Genomic DNA, 21,658 nt, shown 5'->3' on the forward strand with positions numbered 1-21,658 from the left:
AGAAGAAGGCTTGAGCTGCGTCTGGTTCTCTCAGAAGAAGGGTGGCTGAGACATCTGGTGCCCAGGGTGGTGTCAGGAAGTCGCGCGTCATCCCTGTCCCCTTGGTGGAGGACCAGCCTCGGTGGGAGCTTCCGGCCTCCTGGGGGCCGCCACACAGCAACGTCGGTGGCCTGGGTGACAGGACTCCTCTGGGATGGGGCAGGCGGTGGCGCAGGGAGACCAGACCATCCACAGTGCTCACACTGATGTTGGCCGAGCCTCGGCTGTCTTGGCGACAGTGGTGGGAGCTCCATGTTAGCTGAGCAGCAGGCTTGGGCTGGACGGTCGCCCGTCCCGAGCTTCCGGGCCTGACCACTGACCCCTGCCCCTCTTACAGGTCACGGTCACCACCATCGGCTACGGGGACAAGGTGCCCCAGACGTGGGTTGGGAAGACCATCGCCTCCTGCTTCTCTGTGTTTGCCATCTCCTTCTTTGCGCTCCCAGCGGTAGGTGCTCCGTGCTGGGTGCCCCCAGGGAGGCCCACTCAGGCCCAGCTCACCTTCCACCACCCCCAGGGGCCCTTTGCAGCAGGTGTGGGCAGCAGCCGGGGTGTTGGTGGGGGGGTCTTTGGTAGCAGACAGCGGGGTGCAGGCCGGCATATTCAGCCCCAGGGGCCACGGGGAGACACCAGTAGCAGCTGCCGCATGAAGGCAGAGGCAGAGGCTGTGTGCCTGGTGAGGCCTGGCCAGGCCAGGCCAGGTCCTCCCCAGAAATCACCGTGAGGGTTATACCTCCCCATTCCCAGTGTGTGCACATAGGTGTGTGTGTGTTACATGTGTCCTCATGGACACACGTGGGCATATGTATGATGTGTTACTATGTGCACGAGTCACATACACACACCACGTATTGTGTGTTGCATGTGGACACATGTCCGTGTTCTGTGTGTATATGTGTCACCTACATATAAACTCATGCAGTACGTGTGCACCTCTCGTGTGTGCTGTGTGTATAGTATGTGCATTTGGGTTGTGTGTCTACAGTGTTTGCCCACGTGCTGTACAGTATGTGTGTGTGCATGTATGATTGATCCCCTAGGTGGATGGGGAGCTCCCTCCCTGACGAGTGGGTCCTGTCCATCCCATTGTCCATCCAGGGATGCAGCTGCACACCCTCCCACAGGGCTACCTTCTGCCCACCCTGTCTCCCCGACACCCGCACTGTCTCCCTAGTTCCCGTGTCCCACAGGCCGGCCAGGCAGTGGCTGCCTGCGTGGACGTGAACCCTGGCCTCTGCTCCTCCCCAGGGGATTCTCGGCTCTGGCTTCGCCCTAAAGGTCCAGCAGAAGCAGAGACAGAAGCACTTCAATAGGCAGATCCCGGCGGCAGCCTCGCTCATTCAGGTGACGGCACCTGCCATTGTGATGGCCAGTCTCGCGTCTGCGGGTGAACACAAGCTAGTGTCCGTTCTGGGGATCCAGAACTGGGAACTGCTCTTGGCCGTGAAGCTCAGTGCGGATCCTTCTGGAACATAGATGAGCTGATTTGGCAACACAGACGTACACACCCGTCGTGCCTTCTCCTGGGACATGCAGGTGGTCTGACAGGGTGGGCACTGGAGCGCGGGGCGCCCATATCCCTTCCTCGAGGGTTCTGTGGGAAGTCACATCTGAGCAGGCCAGGGGGCCAGGATGTGCCCTGGCCAGTCCCGGGGTGGGGTGGTCTTTCTGTGGGCCCCTCACCTCTCAACCACAGTGGCCAGCCTTGGCGTCTTGTTCCTCGTTCTCCTCCTGTGGCCACCCCTCTGCTCTGCACTGGAGCAGGTCTGGGAGGCAAAGGGGAAGGGTCCCTGTGTGGCCATGTCCCAGGGTGGCTAGGGCTCTGCTTATGCAGCATGGGCACTTCTGAGTGTCCCTGGCACTGCACGGGGCTCAGGACTCCCCGGTGGCAGCAGGTGAGGACTGGTGAGCCGATAGCATGGCTGCCGTCTGGATTCACGGGCCCCTTGGTGCCTGATGGGGACCCTAGGGAGGCTGTGACAAGCCTGGGGGGCTGGTGGCAGCAAAGCCTAAGAGCAATGGGGAAGGGGGGGGTCCTGAGTTCCTGGATGTTCCGCTCTGCTCTCTGACCCAAGCTCCTGGACACACCAGAGGCTCGCTGAGCCTTTTAATGCACACAAAGACTCAGGCGGATAACCATTTGCAAACTGGGTCCCAGAGGGTCCTGGGGCTCAGCATCATCCACCCGCGGATATGGGACCCTCTGCCCAGCAGGGCAGCTGTATCCAGCACTGGATGCTCCCCTGGGTCACCCCTGTGGCCTGGTCTCCTGCGCCCTCTGCCCCAGGCAGGGCCCCATGAGGGGTGGCCACCATCAAGCGCTGCTCCACCTGGGAGCCTCAGCTCAACCAGGGGCTCCCCTCATCCCTCTGAAGCCCTTCCGGAACCCACTGTCTGGGGCCTGGACGGTGTACCTGGACGGGAAGGAAATAGGGGCCATAAAGCCGAGGGGCTGGGCCCCCTCAGGCCTGGTTTTACAGCCCCACAGCCTTCTCCTTTCGGGGAGACCATAAATCAGGCCGTAAAACCAGCCCAGGCCGCTGTGGGCAGACTGTTGTGGGAGGGGAGCGTGGCGGGTTCCTCGCTGAGCCTTGGGCCTTAGGGGCAAGCACCCCTGCAAAAGACCAGGTCTGAGTGGAATGTTCATGGGAGTGCAGACGTGCCCGCCACAGGAGGACCAGGGCCCCAGGGTGTGGGACGTGTAGTGGCCAGGCCATACGTTTGTGGGCAGGACACATGCCCACTGCTGGGGAAGGTGGGAAGTGGACGTGGTGAGTCAGCCTCGGAGGGGCCAGGCCTGTGGCCTGTCCCATGGACGGCATGAAGGTGGCCAGGCCTGCCCAGGTCCCCATCGTGGGTGATGTCACGGCTCCCCGGGAGCCCTGCCAGCCCCGTGGCCAGCCACACCACTAGGATGCGTCCTCATCTGAGGCTCCTGGCACCCCACCGGTCCCCCACTGCCCACTCAGACATGGCGTGTCCTCCCCTCGGATCCCCTGCTGTGGCATCACTTCCTCCCTGCGTGGTGGCCACAGGGGCATCTCTCTAGAGCATAGGCCCAAGGCCTTCTGCACCCGCATGACATCAAGAGGCTCCCCACGGCTACGGACGGTGTCCGGTGCTGGGAGCCCACATTTGGGCCTCTGGGAGGGGCCTTGTTTCCCAGGCCCTCCTGCCTGGTGCCCACAGCCCGGGGCGCCCTTGGTTTCTGTGGCCATCCCTGCACTCGCCGTGCAAGCCCCAAGGAGAGGCAGCCATGGGTGTCTGTGCATCTGTGGGAGGGACAGGTTGGGGAGATGCTGGCAGGTGCATCGGTGCTCACAGGTGAGGGCCTCTGTGATGTCTGAGCTGTGAGTACCAGCCAGCACGTGAGGCTGCCTGGTGCAGGATCAGCCATAGGAGATGGGGGGCTGGCATGCAGGATGGGGTGTGGGCAGGATGGGGGAGCTGCAGCTCCCACGGGAGGCCCAGCGGGTAGCTGACTGCCTCTCTCTTGTGCTGGTTCAGACGGCGTGGAGGTGCTACGCGGCCGAGAACCCCGACTCTTCCACCTGGAAGATCTACGTCCGGAAGCCCGCCCGGAGCCATGCCCTGCTCTCTCCCAGCCCCAAGCCCAAGAAGTCTGTCATGGTAACGGCCCCCATCTGCACCTGCAGGTGGATGGGATCCCCATTAGTGATTAGTGGGTGGGGAGGCTTCGGGGGCCACGGCTCCTGGGCAGGGTTTGACCTAGGGTTTCATCTGAGCCCACATTGGGGCATCACCACTACAGGCCCTGGGGCGGGGGTGCATCTGTGCCAGGCCTTGCAGCCCCAGTGTCCCCATGGCTCGAGGCCCCTAGGAGCAGCCCCAGGAGCAGGATGAGCTGGGCTCTGGCCAGTGGTGGGAGAGAAGGCTCTGGAGAGGGCCCTGGTGTCAGGCTGGGCACAGTGGGTGTCTGTCAGGTCAGAGGTGGCATCCCAGCTCGGGGAAGAGGGTCTTGAGGTTGGTGTGCAGGGGATTCGGACAGGCTTCGGGTGGCATGCTGAATGAGGGTGGTGCCCACTCCCGCTTGGGGGTGCCCAGCTCTCCCGGGTGCCAGCTGCCCCCAAAGCCCCTGCACTCTCTGTTCCCTCCCAGACCCCTCCACCTCCTCCCAGTCACCTCCTCAGAGGGGTCTTCACCAGCCCCTGCTGCCCCCCCCCCACATGCCGTCGCTCTGCGGCCCTTGTCAGCACGTGCCCTGGTGCACTCTTGGACGTTTACCTGTCCGCCCGCCCCTCAGCCTGAGCTCCCGGGCAGCGCCTGTGCTGAGCCCCCCACGGGGCCCCCGGCAGCATCACCACGCCACGGCCCTCCCTGTCTGCCTGCGACCGTGCCGGCACTTGGCCCCCGAGGTCTGGTTCCCTGGCAGGTGCCCAGCGGGGACCGCCAGGGGGTTCTGGGGCCGGCGGATGCCTGGGAACCGCCAGCTTATTATTCATCATCTTAGGTAAAGAGAAAGAAGTTCAAACAAGACAAGGACAACGGGGTGAGCCCCGGAGAGAAGATGCTCACGGTCCCCCACATCACGTGCGAACCCGTCTCGGAGGAGCGGAGGCCAGACCACTTCTCCGTGGACAACTGTGACAGCTCTGGTGAGACACCCTCGCCCGGGGTGGTGCTGCGGGGACAGGGACAGGCGCTCGGCTCCCCTGACCTAGCGTCTGCCCGGCAACGTCCTGCCCTCCCCACACCCCCAGCTCAAAGGCAGGTACTTCTGAGGAGGTGGGACCCCACCCTGGAGGGACCCTCTGTCCTGCTCTGTCCCACACTCTGTGCTGCCGGGTGCCCGGCCTGCCTAGGTCATGCCATGTGGCTGGCAGCAAGGAGGTGGCCCATACATGTGACCCCCCCCATTCCTGGTGGCGCGGGGATGGGGCATCAGAGCCAACACTGTGCACCCACACTTGGCCCATTCCTCGGCACCATGTACCTTTGCTCTTCTGTCATCCTCTGCCCGGCACCCACCAGAACATGCCAGCTCTTCGGCAGTTGGAAGGGTAGTGTCACCATCTCGACTGTAGCAGAGGGACAGGCTCATATTGTTCCTGACCCTTTGTGCCTATGGGTGCCCACCCTGCCAAGTGCTCCATTCTCAGGCGGCTGACCCCCGATGTGCCCCCCACATTGATCGCAGCCCCCCTGGCAGAAAGCATTCCAGGCAGGGGCTGCAGCCGCTCCCTGCTCCTCGGAGCCGTCTGCGGACCGGGCCGGGGCGCCCACCCCACTGGGCATGGGGCCATCCTGGCCCCATCACACGCTGTTGGGATTCCGCTCTGGCTCAGATCTGGCCACTTCGCTGGTGAGTCCCCAGGACGCGCTCCCCGCCCGCCCCCCGGAGTGGGCACAAGGGACAATTGTGCCAACAAATGCCCACCCCCCCCAACTCCGGATTCAGGGGCAGGACCATTGTCGCCATGCAGATGGGGGCTCTCTGTAAATGCTAATGGGCAGGTCGGCCGTGGGTAGAAGCATCTCTGGCTGTTTGCTGAATGCGGAGCGCTCCATTCAGACTGTTTGCTGTTATTAAGTACCCGGGGATGCCTGCGGAATGTTAACGAGGCACGAGAGCAGGAAAGTCAGGCGCCCTTTGTGGAATGCTTTTGCACGGAGGAGTTTTGCTTTCCCGCCGACGCGATAAGTCAGCCCAGCCTGGAGCCGCGGCATTTCTCGTGCCTGAGCCGTTGGCCTGGCCCCCGGGGGCCCCGAGTGGCCCCCAGCCCGTGGGTGGCAGCGGGGACTCTCAAGAGCCCTGGTGGGGGAGGGAGCAGCGCCAGGAGGGCCTGCCGCTCGGCCCCCATGCGGCAGGACGCCAGCAGCTGTGCTGAGTTCCGCCCCCGGGCAGGACCCAGGCCTTGCACCTGAGCCTCGCCCGCGGGTGGCATCTGGGTGCGCCAGGGGGCATGTGAGGCAGGTGCCATCTCCATCCCAGCACTGGCCTGTAGCTGTCTCCCCAGCTCCGTGGTTTCTCTCCATGTCCCAAGCTCACCGTGTCTCTGGGCTTCTGTTCTGTGACACCCAGGGTCCGGGAAAGGGCTGCCCACCCACATTCACGGCCTGCAGAGCCTCGTCTGTGCCCCTGTGATTCCCAGGCGGGTTTCCTGTTTTCATGGAAAGGGCCCGCAGGAGGACCCTTTGTGGTGGCAGGCAGTGTGGACAGAGGGAGCCCTGCCCAGCAGGCTCCCATCCCTATGCAGGTTCCAGGCCCCCAGCTGCTCACATTGTCCTGGTCACTGGAGTCTGCTCTCAGGACCCCCCTGCATGCAGGGCCGGGTGGAGGCCCATGGGGTGGGGGTGGCAGGGGATCCTTGGCATCCAGGGAGGAAGATGGGCACCAGCAAGGGAGTGGAGCATGTGGACGTCTGGGGTATTGGTGCCAGGCTCAGCCTGGGTGGTCCCGAAGGCTTCTTGGAGGAGGAGGTGCCAGTGCTGAGTAGAGCTGGCTGGGGGGGTAAGCAGCAGGATGGAGATGGGGGACAACCATGCCTCTGTGCGGCTCCACGTGGTCTCCAGCCTAGGGATGCCACGTGTTCTCCTCGTGTGAGGTGGGTGCAAGCCTGCCCTCCTCGTGGAGAGAGAGGCCACGTGGGCGCCTGGCGTGCCGGTGCCGACGTGCCAGGAGCCTGCAGGTGTCAGCCAGCCTGGGCCCTGGAAGTCCACAGAGCAGGAGGAGCTGCAGTCAGCTTTGTGTTCTCTGAGCCTCAGCCAGGATGGTGAGGATGGGAGGCCGGCAGGACGAGCTGGTGGGACATGGTCCCTGTGGGGCGGGGGGTCAGAGGAGCCAAAGCCAGCAAGAGGGGCCTGCGGACCCTGGGCAGCCTGGGTGCGACCCTCCAGGGTAGGGCAGTGTGAGATGCTGGGGGCGCCGGGTACAGAGAGGCCTTCACTCCCACCACACACTCGTCAGAGGTGAGCAAGTCCTGGGAGCTGTGCTGGGGATGCACTGTCGCGGAGCCCGGGGCTGCGTGCGGTATGTTCACAGAAGAGCCTGGCGCTCGTGAGTCTAATTTGTGGGGTGCAGTCTGCAGGGGGCATTGTGCCCCTGGCCACACCTGCCAGGCCTCACCCTCCTCCCTCCCCTCAGTTGGCAGCTGTGCACATAGTGAGGGTCCTGCAGGGCTCCACCAGCTGCTGTCTTGGGGCTGGCACCCCAGATCCCACCCAGCACCCCGGATCCCACCCCACACCCTGTCTCCCACCCAGTGCCCCGGATCCCACCCTGCGCCCCTTCCCCATGTTAGCTGCTGTTGGCCTCTGTTTAGGTTTTGTCTTTTTAAACAATCCTCTGAGTTAGTCACTTGTATGTGGTTGAGATGTGCTTACATTTACCAACAGGTTTGCTAGGTTTCCACTTCAGAGCTTGAGTTTAACGTCCTTCTTCCTGAAGGGCCTTGAGTGGTTAGTGGTTCCTCCAGTGATGATCTATCGACAATCAACTCAGTTTTTATTTGTCTGAAATCTTTATATTTTGCCTTTGCTGTTGGGTGGTGGTCTGGTTGGGGAACAGTCGGATTGAGATACATATTCCCTGTGAACACTGGCAGGTGTGCTGCAGGGGCCAGCATACACATTCTGTCCGGCTCTCTGGCCACCCCGAGTGAGTGACCTGTCCCCTGGGGATCTCAGGTGCATCTCCTTGACTCTAGTGCTGGGTCGCATCACCACAGTGAAGCAGGGAGGCGTTAGCTCTGTCTGTCCCGCCATTGGTTGTGATTCCTGAACCTAAGGGTTCATGTCTTTTATCCAGTTTGGAAATTAGTACAAATGTGTCACAATGTACCACCTGCCCTCAGGGCTCTGATCTGCCCTGGGAATGTCCCTTTGGCCATTTCGTTCTGACCTCCATGGCTGGCTCTGGGACTTTCCTGCTTGGTCTTTCCACATGGCCTTCCTTGCGGTTTGTTCCCTGTTACCTCACTGCTCCGGCATCTGATCCCCAGCCAGGTTAGTCTACCTGCTGACATTTTAATTTCAAGGATTTCACATTTTTTCATTTCTGTACATCCTCATGTGAGGGCTCGATTCACTTGATCTTCACAGCGTGTACCCTCTGCATAGCGTACAGCTCTGAATTTCTGGATCACTTGAACGTGCTTATGTCATCATCACGTCACAATGTTGTCACCTGTGCTATGACATCATCATCCCCGTCATGATATCATCACCCGTACCATGATGCCATCATCTGTGCCATGACACCATCATCCATGTCATGACGCCATCCTCCATATCACAACACCATCACCCGTGCTGTGACACCATCACCCGCAGTTTGTGGAGAGCCTACCTCTGTTCGCTGTGGCTTCCCCAGCTCTTTCCCATGATGGCTTGTTTCCCTATGGTTGGTGGAGGTCTTCATCTGTGGGGCTCCCATGTCCCCTGAGGGGACGTTGTTCTGCAGAAGTTGTTCCTTGGACAGGGTGACCCCGTGAAGCTGTCCAGAACGTTTGTGGTGTGGGGTTTTCTAGATAACCATGTGGTATAAATACAAGCCCTGAGAACAAGCCCATCCACATGTAGCAAGAGGACACGTTTTGCTTTTACTCCAAGGACACAGGCCAATACGAACCGATTTTCTTTCTTCTCTGCATCTGCCATGCCTAGGTTGGCAGTTGGTTTCCATCTTGCGTAGTTTCTGTGATTTGCATCTACCCTCCTACCATCTGTTTGACTTCCTGGCAGCCCAGTTTGTAGGTAGAGTCTTGGTCCCCACTTCTTGCCTCGTGCTGGTTCCAGGCCCGGCTTCTTTGTCCAGTCCACACCGTGAGTGGATGCCCGGGACTGCCCACGTGGGTCTGCGTTGTGGCAGCAGCTCCACTTTTGGGCCTTGGGGCCGCCCTCATGGAGCCCACAGAAGACATTTGGTCATTTCAGCAAGTTTGTTTGGGAGTTTGTAGAGAGAGGCCTGTGATGGCATCAGGGCCACTTATTACTGGAAACAGAAGTCCTCATCTTTGTGACAATGTTCCTGTCAAGGGGAGCCATGAGCTCCTGCTGGCAGAGGACAAGGTGGTGATGCTCCAGGTCAGAACTTCCCCGGGAGGGTCCCTCAAATCAGGAGGATTTCAGAGATGGCCCCTTGAGATTCTGAGTCAGGGGCTTGCAGGAAGGCCCAGGAGCGTGTCTGCAGTGAGCCCCTGGGTTACTCTGGGGAATGTTCTGGGGACCCTGAGGATGAAGCCCAGCACTGACTGCAAGGAGTCGGAGCAAATCTTCTGTGACTTCCAGGTCTGTCTCACCTGAGCCAAGGGAAAAGCTCCTTGTTCAGGATGAGAACAGGGTCCCAGGCCCCCTTGTGGTACCTGCACCAGGGTTCAGGTCAGCCATTCATTACAACAGCAGATAGAAAAGACTAAGGAGCTTCCTCTGTGTCATAGAGGCAATCAACATGTAGAGTTCGGCTCGTGAGCTTAGTGAAGAAAGATGGGCTGCTTTCCCCCTGGGATCAGGAACACGGCAAGGGTCCCTGCTCCTGTTACTTCTAGTCCGCACGGAACTGGAGATTCCAGCTGGTGGAACAGTCAAGGAAAAGACACTCCAGACATCCAGATAGGAAAGGAAGAGGTAAAGCTCTCTTTGTTTGCAGGTGGCGTGGTTTTCTGTGCGGAACACCTGGTGCGTGTGCAAGACAATCACCAGAACCGAGGTGTGGACAGAGCCAGGGCCACCTGCAAATATCAACTCTACCTCCTCATTCTAGCAGCAAATAATCTGAAGTCAAAATTTTAAAAATACCAGTTCCTGGGGCGCCTAAGAGGCTCAGTTGGTGAAGAGTCTGCCTTCAGCTCAGGTCATGATCTCTGGGTTCTGGGATCGAGCCCCAAGGCAGGCTCCCTGCTCAGCAGGGATCTGCTTCTCCCTCTGCCTCCGCCTGCTCTTGCTCTCTCAATCTCTCTCTCTCTCTCAAATAAATAAATGAAGTCTTTTTTTTAGAAAAATACCACTTACTGTAACATTAAAAACATGAAATACTCTGAGGACAATCTGGCAAAGGATGCAAGCACTGCACGCTGAAAGCCATAAAACGTTGCTGAGAGGCGCCACAGAATCTCTAGGTCAGCAGAGAGGTGCGCTGTGCTCACAATCACCAGCCTCAACATTCATCTTTAAATTCAATTAATAACAGTCAGAATCCCACCAGGCATTTTGTGGAAATTAATGAGCTGGTTCTGAAATTTGCATGGAAATAACCCTGAAGTTCCAAAACAACATTTAAAAATGAACAAAGTTGGAGGACTAGCCCCAGCATAGAGATAAGTAAATAAATGATAAACAGCATAGAGTGTAGATAAACCTACACACACATGGACAGGTGACTTTTGACCAAGGTGCAAAGGCAGTATTGGGACAACAGGACCATCCACCTGCCAGAAAATGAACCTGGAGCTATGTCTTGCATCATATATAAAAATCAGTTCAAAATTTATCACGAAAATAAAGGTGAAGTCTAAAAGTTACAGAAAAGGGGCACCTGGGGTGGCTCAGTGAAGAAGCTGCTTTCGGCTTAGGTCATGATCTCAGGGTCCTGGGATCGAGCCCCGTGTCTGCTCTCTGCTCAGCGAGGAGCCCGCTTCTCCCTCTCCCTCACCCTGCTGGTGTGCGCTCTCTCTCTCTCTCAAATAAATAAAATCTTAAAAATAAAAGTTACAGAAGAAAATGCAAGAGGAAAATCTCTGTGACTTTGAGGTCTAGGCTTCTTGAACATGACACTGGCAACATGAACGACCATAAAAACCAGCCATTTGAACTTTTCAAAATTAAATCTCTTTGAAAGACAATATTAAGAGGATGAAAAGACAAAGCACAGACAAGGAGAAAATATTTTCAAACCATCCATCTGATAAAGGATTTGTGTCCAGAATATAAGAGGGATGCTTACGGCTAAGCAATAAGAAGACAAAAACAGGCAATGATGGAACAGACAATCATCAAAGAAAAGAAATGGAAAAGCACAGAATATATTCAATATTGCTAGTTATTAGAGAAATGCCTGTTAAAACCTCAAATGAGATATTACTATACAATTATTATATTCATTTTACCAAGTGCTGTGGCCCTACAGGGGAAGAGGCTAACACCCATGCAGTTACCACCCAGGATGCGGTGCTGGGGCCCTCGTGCTCTGCTGGTGGAGCTGCAAATGGTGCCACTCTGGAAATCAGACTGGGAGTGTCTTAAAACGTTGTATGTGCACCTGCCATATTATGCAGCCATTCTAATTCCTGAATACGTGTCCAGACACACATACTGACACTCATCCGTGGAATATGTTCATAGCTATTTTGCAAAAACTGGAAACATGGAAAATGCCCATCAACATCTGACAAAATGTTATCTGAATCACGGTATACCCACACAGTGATGCTCAGAAATAGCAAAGCATGAACCATGAGCGCACACAACAGCCTGGACAAATAGCAGAATAATTATGATGAGTGAGAGAAGCCAGACCAAAAAAGGAAAAAAAAAGAGAGAGAGAGAGAGAGAGAGAAGAAACAAAGAAAGAGAGAAGGGGGTGGGGGAAGAGTACATAGTGCTTTATTCTATTTATATGAAACTCTAAGAATTGCAGACTGTTCTAGAATGACAGCAGGACGAGGCAGCTGTCTTGGGATGCAAGGGAACAGGGATCAGATTGGGAGGAGTGCAGAAGGGCTCAAGGGGACCCAGGGGGGTAGGTACGCTCACGATCCTGATTGTGCTGACGGTTTCATGTGTCAGAAGTTACCGGAATTGTACCCTGTAAACACGGGCAGTTTGTTACATGTCCATTAGGCCTCAATGAAAAGAAACATAAAATATTTAGCATAGCAAAAAAAAAAAAAAAACTTTTAAAATGATAATCTGGGGAAAACAGCAGCCGCTCATATCATACACATGGGGCTAACTGCATCAGGATATTGGGAAACACTCTAAGTCCCGAAGACGAGAGGATAAAAGACATGAAAACAACTCTAGAAAAAGGAGATACTGAGATTCCTACAGAGGCACAGATGCTGATAACGTCAGTTATGATCACAGAAATGTAAATCAATGCCCTGGGAGCTTGGCTCCTCTGCGGAGAGTCACCCGTGGGCCACTGTGCTCGGAAACCCTCGGCCCAGCCACAGGTGTGGGAAGGGTACGCTGGTGCAAGCGCCTGGCCCAGAGACGCAGAGATGCTTCAGGGGATTTGCATGAAAATTCAAGATGCACGTGCCCTTCAGCCCTCCGAGCAATGTAATGCACTCAAGTTGCACATTTGCAAAATGACCCACGATCAGGGCACTCGTGTTTGCAGTCGTTAAAGAGCAAAAGATGGGCAAACCGCTGGCGTCCCTGCGTGGGGCTCTGCTTCGAGGAAGTGTGGTGTGTGCCCCAGACAGCCACTGACGCGCCAGACTGTCCCCTCGGGGCCCAGGCGGCCGAGCGATCGTGGACGTGACCACAGCTCAGGCCCTGAGGACGAGGAACGCGGCCCCCGCCCGTGTGTGCGGACGGAGGCCGCCGAGTCCCGGGACAGCCTGAAAAGAGCGCTGGGATCACCTTCTCGGAGGCTCAACAGCGCGGCAAAGTTGTAAAACCATCTGGGCTGGTGCATGTGTTAAAGGAGATCTTTAATCTCTTTTTTAGTCTGTTTTATGCTAATTTGTTCTAAATCAATGTGCTGCCTCTTCGGGGTAATGTATTCATTGCTATTTAATCCTCGAGGGTTGCAATTATGTTGCTACTTGGTAGCAACAAAGTTACTTCTAGTGATTTTATGTTCTTCCGTCTTGGTCAGCTCTTTGTTTCTTGCTGGAGCTTTAATGGTTTTGCTTCCCGCCCTCCTCTCCCACCGCCACCCCCCACCCCCGCCCCGGACCCCAGTCTCATGAGGGATCTATCCATTTTATTTTATTTCATTATATGTTTACTTTCTTACCCGAAAATTACCTTTTGGCTATCTACGTTCTCTGTTTCCCTGGCTTGGGCTTTTATGTCTATTAATTCCCTCTCCTGGATTAATTCGCTTTTTAAAAAACGTAATTAAGAGTAACACTTGGCTGATTTAAAGTCTTTTTTCTACATGGCATTTTAGAAGTTAGATGTTTTCCTCTGATCGCAGCGTTAGCTGCGGTGTAGATCTTGCCATGAAATATGTGCCTTGTCTTTGCTTTCTTGATCGTGTTTATTTTATGTTTTGACTTTCTCTTTAATCTAAAGAGATGTTTTCTCAGAAGATGTTTTTTTATCTCTGTTGTTTTTAATTTAACAGGCTTATAGAGAGAAGATACGGCCTGTGAAATAGTTGCTTTTTTCCAGTAAAGATTTTCTCTGAATCCAAGTGCAAACATAAAAGCATTGCTTTTGTAAATGTTCCACAGGCCTAAGTTAAGATATATTCTCTATCTGCAAAACACAGACTTTCATTTGTATACACAGATAAAACCTGCGTTGCGATGGATCGTACACACACACAGACACCCACACCCACATGTGCACGTACACATTCTGCATCAACCCAGATCTGCCCTACCTTTCCTGGTTATTATTACTGTTTTAAAATCTAACACCAAATTCTGAAACAGGAACAGTCAATCCTTCTTCCTTGACAATTTTGCCTTTAAAAGTCGAGTGGCGCATGACGTCCTGGGCGCTGGGTGTTATATAAGACTGGCTAACCACTGACCTCTACCTCTGAAGCCAGTAATATGTCACATGTTAATTAAGTGAATCTAAATAAAAAAATTAAAAAATGCAAATAAATAAAAGTCGAGTGGCAGAAACGTGGAATGGTTCCAAGAGCAGCGCGTAAGCCAGACTTCCTGGGGCCCCAGGAAGCTCTGCCGTGCTCTCCTGTGTGACCCTGGGCCAGTTCCTGCCTTCTCTGAGCCTCAGTTCCTGTACCTGGGAAATGGGGATCCTAGCAGGGTCGCATCAGAATTGATCAGAACGTGTGAGTGCTCAGCTTGGGCCTGAGTGGAGCCTGGCCGCCTCCTCCGCCAAACAGCCTGCTCTCCATCCGGCTCCCCATGCCACCAATCTTGGGGCTGGTCTTTTTTTCACAGTTTCTTAAAGTTGTGTTGTTTTCTAGTCTTCACACCTCTCACTCCACAGCTGGGCATGGCGCGTGGGCTTTGCACAGGCCCTGGTCCTCTGTGAAGGAGTCGTTTGCTTGGCCCCCTCCCACCTGTGGCTGGTGGGAATAGTCTAGGGATTATTCTGGTTTTCCCAGTCTCCTTCTGGAGCAGGGGCTCATCATGATGTGCGAGCTCGGGGGCTCATGGCACACTTGCACTCTTGCCTCTCCCGTTCAGTTCCCCACGGCAGCCCCCCTCCGCAGCTGCTGGAACAGTTCATCCTCAGATTTTGGATCTGTCCTTCATTCCCCACGGTGTGCACTTGCCACTTTTCCACTGCCAGGAATCTACTTTGCTTCGGGTTTGGGCCAGTCTTCCAAACACATCCCTGGAACCCCCCCTACAAGTACTTGCATCTCTGTGTGCTAATCTCCAGGATGCATTCATTTGCTAGAGGCCACCGTAACACAATACTACAGGCCTTGTGGCCTAAGCCACAGAAGCTTCTGTCGCTGTCCTGGAGGCAGAAAGACTGGGTCAAGGTGTGGACAGGGCTGGCCGGTCCTGGGCTTACAGAGGGCCACCTTCTCGCCTGCCCTCACAGGGTCTTCCCTCTGGGCTTGTGCATCCCCGGCATCTCTCTCTCTCTCTCTCTCTCTCTCTCTCTCTCTCTGTCCAGATTTCTTCCTTTTATAGAGACACCAGCCCTATGGGAGTAGGAGCCACGCTGACAGCCTCACTGGAACTCCCCCTCCTCGGGGGTCCCTTCTCCAAACGTCACATTCTGAGGTGCTGGGGCAGAGAGCCCCAGCATCTGGGTTTCAGGGACTCAGTTCAGCCCTTAACACAGGGACAGGTGTGTGTCTAACATCAGTGGGCGCTGCCTGGGCTCACCCTCCCACAGATGGGGCTCCCCTTCCTGGCACCCCCACCGGCTGTCCGTGGTGGGGCAGTGTTCTCTCTCGCCATCCGCGGGAAGCAGGGTTTCTCCAGCCCTGACATTTGGGGCCAGATCAGGCTGTGGAGGGGCTGCCGTGGGCACTGTAGGACGTCCAGCAGTGTCCTGGCCTCTTCTTGGGGACTGCAGCCCCGTGTCCCTGTGTTACAATAAGCAGGGGTGTGTCCCCAGGGGTGGGCGTGGGGTTGGGGGGGGACGGGACTCACCGCTGAAGACCACTCGGCTGAAGGCATAGCTCAGAGCTGTGTGAGGGGTTGTTTTTAACTGTGTATTTGGAAATAAATTTTGAACTGCAGAAAAATAACAAGAACAAGAATGAGCTTGGAAACATCCACGTGCTCTTTATGAATCTGCCATTCGCTGATCGTTAACATTTTGCCCCCGGTCCTTTCACCGTGTGTACCCCTTTGCGTATGTGCAATCACGTAGCAGTGTTTGCTGAGCCACTGCAGCGTAAGCCGCACACCCGGCAGACCTTTGCCCCTAGACATTCCGCTGTGTGTTTCCTAAAAATAAAGGGACCCCCCATTTAAAGCGACGGCACACTTCTCAACCTCTGCCGCTAAACGCGGCTCCGGTCGCTTCACCTTGTCTACTCTGAGGGTCCCCATGTTGCCAAGTGACGTGGCCATGCCTTTCACAGCGTGCCCCCCACCCCCACCCCCAGTGCAGCATCCAGACTGGGGGTCCGTATTGCCATCTCTTTAGCCTCCTGTAATCTGGAACGTTTCCCGTCTCTGCCTTTAACGACCTTGATGTTTCTGGGGGTTACAGTCCTGCCGCTTCTCGGGGAGCTGGGGGTGGGGGGCACATGCTTCCTCGTATTAGATTCAGGTTGTGCCTCTCTAGCTGGAATGTCCCGTCAGTGAGGGGGGCGGGCGGGGGGGTCCTTCGTGGGGTGAGCCAGCCCCGGGCGCATGATGCTCTCCGCCCCTCCTGGGTGGAGTGACTTTAATCACCCGCCCAACAGTCGTTCTGCTTTGCTTTGCAACCGATAAGCAACTGGGGCAAACCATCTAAAGCCCTGAACATATCCTGTTCCTTATTAAAAAATGTCTCTCTGATTTGGAGGCTTTCTGGAACCAGTCTTTATCATGGTGGTTGCAAAATAATGCCTGTCCAGCGCTAGCACCCCTTCCACAAAAGCATTATAATCTGTCCAGCAAGAGTGGCATTCCAAGAGGAGACATCTCAACATTGCACCGTGGGGAGTTTATTTCTCTCCCATTTATTTGTTTCTGTTGACTTACTATCTACATACATGGGGCCATGGACTTTTTTTTGTTATAATTTTTTACTGTCTTTGATTATTTCGATAATCACATTGTCCCGGATTTGGCCGGTGGAAGCCCTTTCGAGCTGGCTTCTGTGTCCTTATGACATGCTCACATTTTTCTGTTTGTTTGTTTTTTAGCATTTCTTTATGTTCTGGTATAACAAGATTCAGGCTTATTTCATACACACACTGCTCCAGCCCCAGAGTCCACCAATTTTCCAAGGAGCTCTGGTTCTTTTTAACGGGGGATGAAATTACTAGAAACCAAAGTCTGGGCACTGGGTGTGCTTGTTGCTACTAGACGTCTTTTCTGCTCGGCCCTTCTGTGCACAGAGCTAAGAGTGCACATGCAAACACGTGTGTGTACAGACATGCACGTACAGAAACAGATGCGGCCCTGGGACAGCTGGAGCCCACACTCGTGTCCCTTGTTCTCCTGTGTCCACACTGTGCGTCCTTTATCTGCAAGCCTCCTTCATCCACAGTGAGATGCCTGCCTCCCGGCCCTATTCGCATGCAGACTCACTGCTCACAATGCACCGAAGATGTTTTATTAGTTGCTTTGTCCTTGCTACTGTCAAATCACACCTCCTGGTGTGTTTGTGATTCTCTCCCTCCTCCCACCCGAGACTGAGGCTGTTTAATCCAGTACTGTGGTCTCAGAGTGCTTGGCTTAGTGAGTTTTCTCCTCTCTCCTACTCTTTCCGTTCTCTCCCTTTTCAGTGAGGTTCTGGCACTCATTTGAAAATTAGTTCCGTACGCTTCATTTTTTTTTTTTTTTACTTGTTTTTTAAAACACCACTTCATTGAGGTATAATTTACATGCCATAAAATTCACCCATTTGCAGGGTAATTCCAGGAAATTTACGGACTTATGCCATCATCACCACGATCCAGGTTTGGAACATCCCCCACCCCACTCCCACCCTCCATGAGACCCTCCACGTCCATGCAGGTCCGTCTCTGCCCCAACCCCGGCCCCAGACATCCTTCCTCTGCTTACTGCTGGTGGCCGTGGATGTGCCTGCTCTGGCCAATCGTGCAAAATGTGATCTTTGTCTTTCTGACTGCTTTAAGCATGTGCTTGAGGTGCATCCAAATTATAGCACCTAAAAGTATTTCATTGCTAGAAAGTATTCATGGTGTGGACAACCACATTTTGCTCATCCATTCACCTGGTTAAGGGATCATTTTCCACATTGTTTTGTGTTGTTTCTGCCTTCTGGCGATTATAAGAAATGTGGTTACGAGCTGTGCACACTTTCCTTCCTCTTGGAGAGATAGCCAGCAGCAGACTGGCTCAAATGGCGACTCTCTGTTTCCCCTCCTGAGGAATTGCCAGGATGTTTTCCGAAATGGATGTACCATTTTACATTCCCATCAACAATCTGTGAGGGTCTCTATTTATCCAGGACTTTATTAATATTTCCTTTTGTTTGTTGTCTTTAGCCGTTCGGCTAGGGGTGAAGGACTGTCTCTCTTTGGTTTTGATTCGTACTTCCCAAGTGGCTAATGCTGCTCACAATTGTTTCATGTGCTCGTTGGCCAGTTATGTATCATCTTTGGTGAAATGTCTATTTGGATCTTTAGCCCATTTTTAAACATTAACGTTAGTATTTTTAGACATTCGGATGCAACCATAAGAGAGAACACAGATTGATCTCATGCGCCCTTTATTTACATGGTTGCCCTGGTGGTCACGTCATCTGAAATCAAGAGTACAAAATCACAATCAGGACAGTGGCATTGAGACAGCTGAGAAGCAGGACACCCCATCTCAGGGGTCCCTGGTGCGGCCTCTTCATAGCCACACCTACTTCCCTCCCACTCCCAAATCCCCTCAATCCCTTGAAACCACTCACTGCTCTCTAGTTCCATAATTTTGTCATTTCAAGAATGCTGTATAGGGGCACCTGGGTGGCTCAGTGGTTGAGTGTCTGCCTTCAGCTCAGGGTGTGACTGGGTTCTGGGATCTAGTCCTGCATTAGGCTCCTTGCAGGAAGCTTGCTTCTCTCTCTGCCTCTCTCTCTCTGTATCTCTCATGAATAAATAAATTTAAAAAAAGAATGGCATATAAATGGATTGCACAGCATCTGAGCATTTGGAATTGGCTCTTTTGACACAGCATAACTCTCAAGATTCATCCAATCTGTGTATCCATGGCTCGTCCATCTGTATTGGTGAGTGGTATTCCATGGTGTGGACACCAGTTGGTTCAACTGCTCGCCCGCTGAAGGACATCTGGGTCGTTCCCAGTTTGGAGCTACTACAAATTCTGGTAGGCTGAATAACAGCCCCCAAAGCATTGAGGTCCCAATTCCTAGAACCGGTGACTGTCACCTTCTATGGAAGACGAGATTCTGCACATATGTGCTTAAATTAAGATATTGAGATTGAGGGTGATCCTGGATTATCCCAGTGGGCCCGATGTCACCATATATGTCCTTGCAAGAGGGAGGCAGAGGGGATGTGACGACGGGAGAGGACAGTGACATAGCACTGGAAGCAGGGGGAGAAGACACGGTGTACATGTGAGGAAAGGCCACCAGCTAGGGAACACAGCTTCCAGAAGAGAGAAGGCCAGGAAATGATCCTCCCCAGGAGCCTCCCCAAGGAATCACACTGGCCCATGGTGGTGTCCAGAATTGCCAAAGAACAGATTTGTGTCATTTTAAGCCACTGGATTCATGGTAATTTATGACAGCAGCCCCAGAAAATGAATACACAGATCAAGCTGGCATGAATGAACAGCTACATAGAGGTTTTCGTGTGAACGTGACGTCGTTTCTCTGGGATGAGGACTGGGAACATACCTGCTGAGCTGTATGGCACTCATGTGCAGACTTGTCTAAGAAACAGCAAAGCTGTTCCCTCCTGCAGTGTGGGAGTGACCCTGCATCACCACGTCCTGACTGACATCAGGTGTTGACGCTGTTCTTCGTCGTACCTGTTCCATAGGTGTGTAGCAATATGTCGTCGATTTGAGCTGGCGTCCTCCTGAAGGCTGCCGGCACCGAACATCTCTCCACAAGAGCCTCGGCCCCTTGTAGCTCTTACTCACTGAAGTGTTGGAATTGTTTGCCCATTTGCCCACTGTGGGTTGTTTCAAACTTCTGAGTTTTGAGAAGCCCGTCCATAAACTAGATACTAGTCCTAAGTCAGACATGTCATCTGTGCATGTTGTCACCCACTCTGGCATCGTCCTCATCCTTCTCACTGGGCTCTTTCCAGAGCAAATATCTTAATTTCAGTGAGTCCAGTGTACCCTGTAGATGGATTGTATTTTTGCCGTCAAGTCCAACAGTTCTTTGTCCTACCCTAGATCCTGAGCGTTTTTTCCTGTAGGCTCTTTGGTAACAGCTCTATTAGGATGTAATTTGTGTACCATACAATCCAGCCATTTAAAGCGTCCAATTCAGTGGTCTCATTACATTCCCAATTGCACTGTTGTGCAACCACCGCAGTTCTGGAACCGTTTCTCATTACCCCCCAAAAAGAAACCCAGCCCCCTTTAAACACCATGTCCCAATCCCATTCCATCCTGTTTAGCCCTAGCCAATCACTCATCTGCCTTCTGCCCCTAAGGATCTGCCTATTCCAGACACTTTACGTACACGACGTCCTACAATACCTGGCTTCTTTCACTGAGCTCATGCTTTCAAGATTCACCCACCATGTTGTGTGTGTACTTCTTTTCTTTTTACAGCTGAATAATATTCCTTTGTACGGATATACCACGTGTTTTTTATCCCTCCATCACTTAATAGGCACTTGGGTTGCTTCCACCTATTGGCTGTTATGAATAATGCTGCTGTGAACATCCATTCAGGTACACGTTTTTGTGCACACATTTCATTTCTCCTGGGTAAATACCTGGGAAAGAAACGCTGAGTCAGATGGTAACTCTATATTTAGTGTTTTAAGAAACTTACAGATTGTTTTCTAAAGTGAGGGTGCCGTGTTTCATTCTCACAATGTACGAACACTACAATTTCCCTGTACCTCCACCAACACTTGTTATTATCTGTGTTATCGTTATAGCCAGCTTAGCGTGTGTTAAATGGAACTTCGTTGTGGTGTTGATTAGCAATGCCCTATGACTAATGACATCGAGCATCTTTTCCTGTTTTATTGACCATTTGTATATCTTTTTTGGAAGAAAGATCTATTCAGATCCTTCATCCTTTTCTAAAAATTAGAATATGTGTCTTTCTGTTTTTGAGTTGTGAGAATTCTTGATGTATTCTAGCCGTAATTCCTTATCAGGTATATGATATGCAAATATTTCCTCCCCTCTGGGGGATTTCTTTTTGTTTTCTCTAGAATGTCCCTTGAAGCACAAAGCTTTAGTTTTGGTGAAGTTCAATATATCTTTTTTCTTTTTGTTGCTTATGCTTTTGGTGTTATGTCTTAAAAAGTATTGCCAAATCTTAGGTCATGAAGGCTTATCCCTATGTTTTCTTCTAAGAGCTTTGTAATATTTTGGTCTCTGATACAGTTTGAGTTGACTTCTGCTTAAGGTGTAAGGGAGTGGTCCAAATTCATTTTTATCCATATAGTTCCAGCACCATTTCATAAGGTAGTCCTTAGCCCATTAAATTCTTTCAGCACCCAAGAGAAAAATCAATTGACCACAGATAAAAGGCTTTATCTTTCAGACTCCCATCCTTTTCTATTGATCTAAATGTCTGTGTCTTGTCTTATGCCAGTACCACACCATTTTGAGTATTGTTACTCTAGTAAGTTCTGAAATCGGGTAATATGAATCCCCTGACTTTATTCTTTAAATTTTTATTTATTTATGATAGTCACACACACAGAGAGAGACAGAGAGGCAGAGACACAGGCAGAGGGAGAAGCAGGCTCCATGAACCAGGAGCCCAATGTGGGATTCGATCCCGGGTCTCTAGGATCGCGCCCTGGGCCAAAAGCAGGCGCTAAACTGTTGTGCCACCCAGGGATCCCCCGGCTTTACTCTTTTTCAAGATGACTTTAGCAGTTCTAGGTCACTAGAACTTCCGTATGAATTTTAGAATCTGTGTGTCGGTTTGTATAAGGAATTCAGCTGGGATTCTGGTGACTATTGTGTTCAATCGGTAGATCAGCTTGGGGAAGTACTGTCAACATGACAATGTTGTCTTCCAATCCATGAAAATGGGATGTCTTTCATTTACTTAGATCTTTTCTTTCAATAAGACTTTGTAGTTTTCAGAGTATAAGTTTTGCATTTCTTTTGTTCAATTTATTCCTGAGTATTTTTTTTCTTTATTGTGATAAAATATATATAAAACGAAATTTACCATTTTACCCATTTTACAAATC

General features: G+C 52.8%; 1 protein-coding gene across 3 annotated transcripts in view; it reads left to right on the forward strand.

Moving 5' to 3' along the window:
* The window catches only part of KCNQ1 (potassium voltage-gated channel subfamily Q member 1), a 323,020-nt gene that overhangs the window by 93,260 nt on the left and 208,102 nt on the right, over positions 1 to 21,658 (forward strand). For all 3 annotated transcript variants that reach the window (XM_038563590.1, XM_038563591.1, XM_038563592.1), the window contains 4 exons: positions 377 to 487; positions 1,288 to 1,383; positions 3,547 to 3,669; positions 4,511 to 4,655. In XM_038563590.1, coding sequence (XP_038419518.1) covers positions 377 to 487; positions 1,288 to 1,383; positions 3,547 to 3,669; positions 4,511 to 4,655 — 475 coding nt within the window. The remainder of the gene's footprint in view (positions 1 to 376; positions 488 to 1,287; positions 1,384 to 3,546; positions 3,670 to 4,510; positions 4,656 to 21,658) is intronic.

This window comes from Canis lupus, chromosome 18, assembly GCF_011100685.1.
Source record: "Canis lupus familiaris isolate Mischka breed German Shepherd chromosome 18, alternate assembly UU_Cfam_GSD_1.0, whole genome shotgun sequence".
In the NCBI taxonomy this organism is placed as follows: domain Eukaryota; kingdom Metazoa; phylum Chordata; class Mammalia; order Carnivora; family Canidae; genus Canis; species Canis lupus.